A 10,276-nucleotide genomic window follows, 5' to 3' on the forward strand; every position below is an offset into this window, starting at 1 on the left:
CGTGTGTACACCTGTGTGCATACCTGTGTGGATCAGCATGCTTGCATTCCAAAGGTTTCTCCATGTAATGATCTGCTAGGGAGTGTGGGGGGGGCCACAGCCCCGTCCTCCAGGGTATGAAGCAGGTATGGAGGAGATCAAAACTCCAGACATCCAGAGGCCCCCAGAACACAAGAGACCAAGGAAGACCAACAGAGGGGCAGCCGCGCCACTGTCCCAGAAAGAGCTGAGGAGAGTCCCAGATGAGGGCTCACTCAGCAGCCGCGGAGCAGAAGCCAGGGGGAGTTGCAGTGATGCGCCCGTGAGCTCCGCCGGCAGCCAGCTGTGCCTGAGTGACCGAGCCCCAGGCCGTGAGGCCGGGGGCACCCCACCCCTGAAGTGGCCCGAGCGAGCCCCAGGCTCCAGGCCCCGATAAGCGGCCGCCAAGGAGTGAGCCGGTGTGTACCCGGATGCCCACCCCCAGACACAAAGAACCACCAACGCACCGACACCTGAGGGAGTCCGCCACTGGCCAGGAAGTCTGAGCTCCAGTTTCAGTGAGACTCTTGACTGTATGTTAGATGTTACTGCTTAGCAGGCACCCACGCAAGGAAACCCACCAGAAGCCTCTCCCACTTGCACTGTGCTCCTGCAGCTTATATTACCTCTGGAGGGTAATTGGTGGTAAATGAGGGCAGATGAGCAGCAGGTGTGTCCTAAAGGAGAAGGCAGGGGCAGAGAGAGACAAGGGGAGGGACAAGAAAGAATGAGGAGGAGAGGAAGAGGACAACACCACGCCCACACACTCCCACAGCCTCAAAGGATGTAACACCTCAGTATATGAGAAAAATCCACAGTGTTATTAACAAACACACAGAGACATCAAATCTCTATTTAAATCTGTGGTGACATGTGACATGATAAACTTCACATGATTTATCTTCTCTGCCAATGACACAAATTAAAAAAGGAATAATTTAAAGTGAAGAAATGAGCACAGCATCCCAGGCTGAAAAGATGGTCTCCAAACTGATGGTTCACATTCCTTTTATTGAACAGCCTTGAATGTGATCGCACTGTACAAGCTACAAAATATACAGATTAAAATTACCATTGGTAACTCAAACCTTTAACCTTTTTCTTTATTAACCCTTTAAGACCTACCATAGAACCAAGTCCGCCAGAGCTTATATTATATTTTTACATGCTGTGGAGCCATTTTTGGGAGCATTTCAAGTTGCTATACATCAATACAACCATTACAGCCTTAATTTTAATAATATGTCTGCATTAAGTGCATAGTAATTACATAAATTGCAAAAAAGTGCAATAAACTACAAAAAAATTGAAAATCGTTTTTGTTTTTTTAAAATATATTTCTAGTTAGAGAAATTTAAGAGGCTTATCCCTCAAAACTGTAAATACAAAAAAGTTGCACAAAATAGTTTCCTACCACAGGAAATTTATTTTAAGTGTCTTCATAGTTTTATTTTTGAAATACACCAATTTTTATATACTGCAGGAAAAACGAAAATAAATATTATACTGCAAATTTGCAAAAGAAACAGCATATGCATCAAAATAAACTATTTCCAGCAGTGCAATATGAGTCCTAAGCATCCCAGAAACGACACAGAAAGTCATAAAGTCAAACATAACTTTTAAAAACACCAGTATAGGCCCTGAGGCCCTGATGGTAAAAATCTACATTTCCACAAAATGACGTCACTTCCGGTTTCGGGCAGGTCATGGCGGACATGCGATAGTTTGCACTGATGGACGTAGGAAGTGTTACAAACAGCTGATCGGATCGGTGGGGGGGGCGCGCGCCCAGGACGCCAAACAGGCTAGGACCGCCACTGCATGCAGAGAACAACATGAACACCATGATAAACATTTAACTGGCTGTGAACAAGAAGGTGAAGCAAAGCTGATGATCTGAGGATAAAAGTGAATGTCTGAGACACAATAGAGAGACTGAGCACACACACTACAATATGTCTTTGCAAACACATTTGATTGTGTGATTACAGAGACACACGGAAACATTTCACTTACAGTTTTGGTCATTTTGTAATTTAATAAATATCACTGTGTGGATTCTGCTTAAGCAGCCATTAAAGATAAAACTGAAATAAACATACAGTGCTGTGGGCCTGCTGTCTGTGCTCAGTTCTTCTGTTTCTGCAGGATTTTAAACACTGACAACACCCAGGACTCTGAACAGCAGCAACAGACTCAAAGCTGGAAAAAACCTCTGAGACATTTAAACCTTCTGCAGGTCAACAGGAGGCTGGTTTGTTTCCTCACTCTGCTGCTATTGTCTACATCTGTAGATACAAAAACCAACAAGAAGCACAAAAACTGAGAGACTTGCTATTAGTCCATGCCTCCCTCTGCTGACCCCATCTTGCTTCTTCCCTCCATATTTGTTGTCTCCATCCTTCTCTTGTCCTCCTGTCTGACCTGCAGGTGAGAAACAGGTGTGAGGTGTCAGCTGTCAGGTAGGTGATGAGTGAAGAACAGAACAGAATCCATTTGCTCTTCAAACTGCTGTCAGACATTATCTACTGCACTCTGATCACATCACTCAGACCAGCTGCTTTCTACAAAGTCTCATCAACAACATCTTTACAAACAAACATCAACAACCAGGAAGCAGTTTCACCTCTGATCACACACACACTCAACTCTACTCACTCACCAGGAGGAACAACATGAAGGTGGATGATGCTGATGCGCTTCAAATACTTTGTTCCTATCTGGACGACACGACACTCGTATGTTCCAGTGTCATTAATCGTCACATTCTTCAGAATCAAAGACACGTCTCCATCCTTCATTTCTCTGTCCAGAAGATCCACCCGGTTCTTAAAAGATGGATGCTGGTTTTCTGGAACAAAGTAATCATCCCGGTACAAAAGCACATATTCAGCTCCCAGGTCAGCTCTGCTCCACTTTACAACTATGTTGTTGTTTGGAGCTCGACATGTCAGAGTGACGTCCTGTCCAGATGCAGCTGTGATGTTTTTCTGGTCTGAAAGAGGAAACAACACAGAGCAGAGAGGTTAAAGGTCAAAGTACAACTGTTCATTTCTACAGCAGCCAATCAGAGAGCACTGAGCTGGAGAAAAGTAAACATTACATAGGAGAGACTAAACTACATTTATTTATTATGTAACTAGTTCAAATTTTTTATTCGCCACATGCAGTGACAGGTTGCCCTGCAGTGGAATGAACCCGCCCCCCGACCTTACACACACAACACAGACATCACATGGGGATACAAGTCAGAGAACGGTTGCATTACAGAAAACCACTGAAATGTACACTACAATGGGAAAAGTACAAGAAGAAAAAAAGAGACCTCTACTCATGCTGGGCTACAGGAGGACAGCATGAGAACAGGAAACAAAAAAAAACCTCCTCTGCACAGAAAAGCACATAAATGTCCACAGCACAACATTATAGAGCACGTGACCAGCAACAGGGTTGGGTAGGGGATAAGGCGTAATCCCAGGCAACACAGCAGCCATCCTGCCACTGCGCCGACTCTCCAGCGCGGGCCCAGACCCGCCTCGTGTTCCCTCGTGTTCCCATGTTCTTTTATGCGAGCAGCTCAGGAGAATTTCAAAGCTGTTCTTTAACACTCCGACACTGGTCTCTCGATCTCCCGTTGGAGAGCCGCGAGCCTCCCCATGATGGTATCAAACTTCTGTTCCGTGGTGTTGTCATTCTTTTGATTCTGAGACCCCACAACTGCAGTGAGCCGTTCTGCAATGTGATCCAACTTTCGCTCAAGGGTCTCATTTTGAGCAGGCCCCTCTCTGATGTATCCCACCATATGCTCAATGGTGTTAGTTTGAGTCTTCACGGCAGCTGTAAGCGTCTCCAAGGTGTTAACCATGCTGCATTCGGTGTGAGAGGTCGCGCCTCGTCCCATCACTTCAATTCCAGCGGGCAGCCTTGGGGGGGTTTGACAGCCGGTTCCGCTCTCTTAATTCTCCGATAAGCCAGGGCCAAGCCAGCTTCGATCAGCAAGAACCCAGTTATCATGGTTCCGAATCATCTACTCAGTCATTTGCTTCATTCACCCATGCACTTTTTTCTATGTCAGTCATTTCTATCTAACACACATTCACACCCTGATGGATGCACCAGAGAGCAACTTGACGTTAGTATTTTGCTCAAGAAAATTTTGCCACGCAGACTGAAGAAAACAGGGATTAAACCAACAACAAGTAGGTGACCCGCTCTATCACCTGAGGTACAGCCACCCCCTTCTTTAAGTATTTATGTCTTCAGCTCTAGACACACTGACAGTAATATTTGATCAGTGTGACCAGTGACAGCAGGTTATGGTTCACTGAGTTCACTTAAAGCTGCAAACAGATTGGACAGACAGTCCAGTTTAATTTGATGCATTTTAAATAAAATAAAATTAAATATACTGTTTGATGGGCAGCACAGTGGTTAAACACTGTTGCATCATGGGAGGAAAAAGGTCCGGCTTCCTCCTACAGTCCAAAGACATGCACTCAGTGGGGTTCGGTTAACTGAAGATTCTAAATTGTCCATATGGCGTCTGTCTGTGTTAGCCCTGAGATAGACTGGTGGCTGGTCCAGGGCGTACCCTGCCTCTCGCCCTATGACAGCTGGGATAGGCTCCAGCCTGCACGACCCTGATAGAGTATGGATAAATATATTGATAGCTAAAGGTAACTAGCTTGTTGTATAGAATTGCATTTTTAATAATAATGGATTGCATTTATATAGCACTTTTAGGACCCTCAAGTGCTTTACAATTCCACCATTCATTCACTCTCACATTCACTCACTGATGGAGGCAAGCTACAGTTGTAGCCACAGCTGCCAGGGGCAGACTGATAGAAGCGAGGCTGCCATATCACGCCATCGGCCCCTCTGGGGACACAACGACCGAGACTGTCCGAGCCAGGGCTCGAACCGGCAACCTTCCAATTACAAGACCAACTGCCAACTCTGGGCCGTGATCGCCCTAGTCATTTTGAGTCTTACGTTATATTACTAGACCAGTGATTCAATCATGTGTATACCATGACGATTTTAGTTAAATGATATGGAGTACAAATAATATTTGCATAAAAAATATATATAATTACAATTAGTACAATCAGAAAATGACACGAGAGAAATAGTACATGTACATAAACATGTATACTCGGTCGTTGCTTCCTTGGGCAAGACACTTCACCCATTGCCTACTGGTGGTGGCCAGAGCACCCTGTGGCGCCAGCCTCGCCTATGTCAGTGCGCCCCAGGGCAGCTGTGGCTACAATGTAGCTTGCCGTCACCAGTGTGTGAATGTCTGTGTGAATGATTGAATGTAGTGTAAACCAGCGTCCCCAACCTTTTGTGTGCCACGGACCGGTTTATGCCCGACAATATTTTCACGGACTGCCCTTTAAGGTGTCGTGGATAAATACAACAAAATAAAACTAGTACCGGTACGGAAAAAAAGAAGATTTATTCATAACACACATGAAAAGACCCAGGAAAACCAAGTTAACGATAAAAACAATAACAAAATAACGCTGAAAACCAATAAAAATCCTGAAAACCATACATTTCAAACCCGAGCCTCAACTCTCGCGCCCAGTACGAAACGACTCACGGACCGGTACTGAGGCCCGGGGGTTGGGGACCGCTGGTGTAAAGCACTTTGGGGTCCATAGGGACTAGTAAAGCGCTATACAAAATACAGGCCATTTACCATTTAATGTATAATAAGTATACAGTATGTACTTTCTTACATGTCAAGATGATGTTTTATCTTGTCTGACAGGAATCTGATTCCATATAAAGGATTTCACCTTAAAGCAGTGCTGCTAACTGATTAGCATTCTCACACCGGCCAACAAACTGAATCAATTTGAAAATTATTCTTTAATATTAAGTTAAACAGAGTCAAACTCAGTTTAGTTTCTAACAGTTAAATCTCACCTGCAGAGACGAACAGGACAAACATCAGCGTGGAGCAGAGTGACGCAGTTACAGCAGACATGTCCGTGTTCTCTGTTTCTGCTGATCTGACTCTTAGTTTGTTCTGAGTCTGTTGGTATTTTCACTGAACAACTGAACCTGAGTCTAAACCTGAATACTAGTTTAAATTTAAGGTTTAACTAAAGATCAAAATTTGCCTTATGGCCGTTCGATCGATCTCAAAATGTCTGACTGTGAACTTAAGGAAGTTAAGCCACGTAACGTTGTGACGTGTTATGTTGTGACGTGTTACGTTGTGACGTGTTACTTTGTGATGTGTTACGTTGGACCGTATGCAGATCATAAAGTCCATTGTTAAAAAAGAGTTCACAAAATATAAAATATATAAAATCTAAAGCAGGTCTGAGAGTTTAACAGGTTCAGTTGTTAAATGATCTCCACATCATCTATCATCAGGTACTATGACTAAAGACCATCTGTTAATCCAGAACATTAACATTAACAATCTTTTAATCTACTCAATCTCACAGACTTCAGTCAACCTGTCAGATTACCTAAAAGACTGAAAGACGTCATTTTAAACACTTACTGTTGTTCTGAAGGATCTGAAACCCTCAAACTGTCTTCTGATCATCAGGATGGAAGAAAAATCCACATAAAGATAAAAAAAAAAGTGTGAGGCTGGTATAATCCATCTGCTTTCTCTGTAGGTCAAAAGAAACTACTTAAGGTTTATTCAACAAAAGCATTTTTTACAGTAAACAATTCAAAGATAAAAGACAAAATGTAACAAGTTAATCTGTGTGTAAACTCCACTCTGTATGACAAAACTGAACAAACGTGCTAATATTTCCCTTTTACATCCCATTTTTACAGATACATCTTCTGACATTCACATTGTCTAACATGACAGTCGTGTTTAAGTACAAGGAACTGAACATGTAGATGTGTAGAGACAACCGTCCACTCTGTCTGTCAGTGAATTGAAATGAACTTGTTCTAATGAATAAAGTCAAAAGTCATGACCTCCTGTGTGGCTGTTCTGGAGAACTTTGTCCACCTTTGATTGTCTTTAAGTTGTGTTGGAGCCACAGAGAGCAAATCTTTGTTCTTCATGGAGAAGTAGTGAGGCTGTTTGGACTTTTCTATGAAACATCAGTGCAGGAGTCTCTCAGTACATCTGTTTACAGTGAGGGACAAAGCAGCAGCAGAAAACATGGAAAAGACGAGCAGCAGCAAATACTCTGCAGGGAGAGAGCATGCCGCTGCTGCAGCACTTCCCGGAAATCACATGACTTCATACTCTTCAGTTGTTGATCTGATTATTTGTTCTTTTGTGATATTGAGGATTTTTTGTTTCCTGTTGTTTTATTTTGGTCTGTTCTTCCTTGTATCTCATGTCTAGTTCTACTTCCTCTGTCTCTGTGATTGGCTCAGCTGTGCTCCCACATGTTGTCTCAGTCTTTCTTGCTCTTTGTTGTTCTCTCTCACAGCTGTGTCCCATGAAGGTTACAATTTAAGATGGTGATGAGAAGATGACGCCTCATGGAGTGTGTGGCACATTCACTTTACTCTGTCAACACTGTGTTGGTGTGACACTGAAGTACACCATCTGTTGGATTAAATAATCATTGCAGACAACCTGGATAAAGAGTGAACTAAAGTCATTCATTCTGACAGCTCTGTACCGTGTGTGGGTACAGAGCACTCAACTCTACTTACTCATTAGTAACACACTTCAATTCAATTTTATTTATATAGCGCCAAATCACAACAAAAGTTGCCTCAAGGCGCTTTATATTGTACAGTATATCCTATAATAATAGATACAGAGAAAAACCCAACAATCATATGAGCAAGCATTTTAGTGACTTTTTAACAGGAAGAAACCTCCGGCAGAACACTCAAATCTACTCACTCACCTGGAGGAACAACAACCAAGTTGGTGCTGTTAATTAGAGCCATACGTCCTCCCTGGAAAACATAACACTCGTATGTTCCAGTGTCATCAATCGTCACATTCCTCAGAATCAAAGACACGTCTCCATCCTTCATCTGTCTGTCCTGCAGATCCACCCGGTTCTTAAAAGATGGATGCTGGTCGTCTGGTTCACATCGCCCATCCCGGAACACAAAGACATATTTATCTCCCAGGTCAGCTCTGCTCCACTTTACAACTATGATTGTGATGTTGTTGTTTGGAGCTCGACATGTCAGAGTGACGTCCTGTCCAGACTCAGCTGTGATGTTTTTCTGGTCTGAAAGAGGAAACAACACAGAGCCGAGAGGTTAAAGGTCAAAGTACAACTGTTCACTTCCACAGCAGCCAATCAGAGTGAGGAAGATTATTCAAGTTTGCAGAAGTTGACCAAAGGGATGAATTTTTATCACTGAGTAGAAGAGGCTAAAGACTAACCCTAATGCCACACACACGTAGGCATTATTATGGTATATGTCCAGTACCCATATTTTTTAAAGAATATATGTTACAAGCAGGATAATGCAATCAACAGTGATTGTCACCTCACATGAAAATTAGAAATAGAGTAAATAATTCATAAATTATATTGAAACATGTAGACTGCAGCCTCACTAAAGATGATTTTTTAAAAACTATCTACTTAAGTTTAATTACCTTATTTCTTAATACAGCATAAATATAAAACTAGGTTCCTGCAGGTTCCACAGAACAACAACAATAATAAGTGAACAGAATGTGTGAGAGAAAGCAGCCTCTCATTATAAGACACTGTGAGTCTCTGCATGCTGCCTTTATGGAGCTACAGCTGTTTGTATACACTGAACAAGAAGCTTTGTAGCTGCATACTGACTCCTGACACTACAACACATCACACTGACACACACATTACACTTCTTTGTCTCTGTGCTGCAAACTGGAAAGCTCAGATGAGAGACCTGTCCTCATGTTGCTTGAACATACACAGACATGCAGAATCAACATGAAATCAGTTTGACTACAGTTCTTACTCTTTATCTAAGAAGGAAACTGATTTGAAACCTCACCTGCAGAGACAAACACGAAGAAGAATACAAACAGGAAAGAGGAGCAGAGTGACGCAGTTACAGCAGACATGTCCGTGTTCTCTGTTTCTGCTGATCTGACTCTTAGTTTGTTCTAAATGTCTGAGTCTGTTGGTGTTTTCACTCAATAACTGAACCTGAGTTTAAACCTGACTACAGCAGATTACATTTGAGGTTTAAATAAAGCTAAAGCTGCGGTTCAAACTCTTCCGTGTCTCGTGAGGGCGCGGTGTTAGAGTGACGTTTGGTAGGTTGGACTGAGAATGAGCAGAAATGAGTGCGTCACAACAAACGAGGCGAAGTGGAAAAGTTTTAGTGTTCAGTTGTTGAACGATCTCCACAGAACAAAATCAGAACCTCTCATGTGTCGTCATGTAGGAACAGTTTGTGTTTCAGTCGCTGAAGCAGAAGAACGTTTTGTTTCTGTCGGCAGTTTGATTCTTGTTTCATCGTCACAAACAGAAAAACTGAAATAATATGAAAATAAGTCTCAGGGAAATATTTTTACTATACAGCCAAAACTTCCTGTTTTATCTCAGAGTTAAATCTCACCTGCAGAGACGAACAGGACAAACAGGAAAGTGGAGCAGAGTGACGCAGTTACAGCAGACATGTCCGTGTTCTCTGTTTCTGCTGATCTGACTCTTAGTTTGTTCTAAATGTCTGAGTCTGTTGGTGTTTTCACTGAATAACTGAACCTGAGTTTAAAACTGATAATACAAGATTAAATTAAAGATTCAAATAAAAGTGACTGACAGGACAAATCTGCCTTTCAGACGGGCTTAAAAGTCCACATGTATGTACTTCTGATCCAGAATCAGGATAAAGTTTGGCAGGCTGGTAGTAACACATCTTAATTATTACCCCAAACTGGTAAAAGGACTGGTTCTCGTAGCACTTTTCAACTCAAAACTAACACAACACACCTCATACACACACAGTAACTGACTCTGAGTTCAAAATGTGAGATTAAATTTAACCTGAACAATTTGTTTTTCACACACTCACTCAAACTACACACTTTGATTCAGTGTCTCTTACAGAAGTCATGTCACAGTCTACAGCAACAAACATCACACTTCTTTGTCTCAAACTATATCAATATAAAACTAACTGTTCTATTATTTCGTGTTTTCTCTGAAGAAAATATCATTTGGTATCTAACAGTTAAACGTCACCTGTAGAGACAAACACGAAGACTCCAAGAAACATCAAAGTGGAGCATAGTGACGCAGTTACAGCAGACATTTCCTTGTTCTCGAGTTCTGCTGAT

At 42.3% G+C, this 10,276-nt stretch overlaps 2 protein-coding genes across 4 annotated transcripts; both read right to left on the reverse strand.

Moving 5' to 3' along the window:
• Positions 1-2,274: 2,274 nt before the first annotated feature.
• On the reverse strand, positions 2,275-7,645 carry LOC120743232 (butyrophilin-like protein 8). The gene is made up of 3 exons (XM_040046806.1): positions 5,962-7,645; positions 2,684-3,016; positions 2,275-2,445 (listed from the first exon to the last, which is right to left on the reverse strand). The coding sequence occupies exons 1-3, from the start codon at positions 6,020-6,022 to the stop codon at positions 2,297-2,299; spliced, it is 543 nt and encodes a 180-aa protein (XP_039902740.1). The 5' UTR covers positions 6,023-7,645; the 3' UTR covers positions 2,275-2,296.
• Positions 7,646-7,861: 216 nt separating this feature from the next.
• Positions 7,862-10,276, reverse strand: LOC120743233 (putative butyrophilin subfamily 2 member A3). Of its 3 annotated transcripts, none has more exons than XM_040046809.1 (2): positions 10,182-10,276; positions 7,862-8,219 (listed from the first exon to the last, which is right to left on the reverse strand). In XM_040046809.1, exons 1-2 carry the CDS (start codon positions 10,249-10,251, stop codon positions 7,876-7,878), a joined length of 414 nt encoding a protein of 137 aa, XP_039902743.1. In that variant the 5' UTR covers positions 10,252-10,276; the 3' UTR covers positions 7,862-7,875. The 3 variants fall into 3 exon arrangements, with proteins under 3 accessions (XP_039902743.1, XP_039902744.1, XP_039902741.1); XM_040046810.1 differs by lacking the exon at positions 10,182-10,276 and adding an exon at positions 9,556-9,750; XM_040046807.1 differs by lacking the exon at positions 10,182-10,276 and adding an exon at positions 8,986-9,515.

The sequence above is a fragment of the Simochromis diagramma genome, unplaced genomic scaffold (assembly GCF_900408965.1).
Source record: "Simochromis diagramma unplaced genomic scaffold, fSimDia1.1 OVJJ01000437.1, whole genome shotgun sequence".
Lineage (NCBI taxonomy): Eukaryota > Metazoa > Chordata > Actinopteri > Cichliformes > Cichlidae > Simochromis > Simochromis diagramma.

Coding starts and splice junctions, on each gene's coding strand:
- LOC120743232 (XM_040046806.1), bottom strand. CDS start 6,022: ATGTCTGCTGTAACTGCGTCACTCTGCTCCACGCTGATGTTTGTCCTG. Junction 3,017..5,961: donor TGTCCTGTTCGTCTCTGCAG/GTGAGATTTAAC, acceptor TTCCTCTTTCAG/ACCAGAAAAACATCACAGCT. Junction 2,446..2,683: donor CCTTCATGTTGTTCCTCCTG/GTGAGTGAGTAG, acceptor TCTCACCTGCAG/GTCAGACAGGAGGACAAGAG.
- LOC120743233 (XM_040046809.1), bottom strand. CDS start 10,251: ATGTCTGCTGTAACTGCGTCACTATGCTCCACTTTGATGTTTCTTGGA. Junction 8,220..10,181: donor CTTCGTGTTTGTCTCTACAG/GTGACGTTTAAC, acceptor TTCCTCTTTCAG/ACCAGAAAAACATCACAGCT.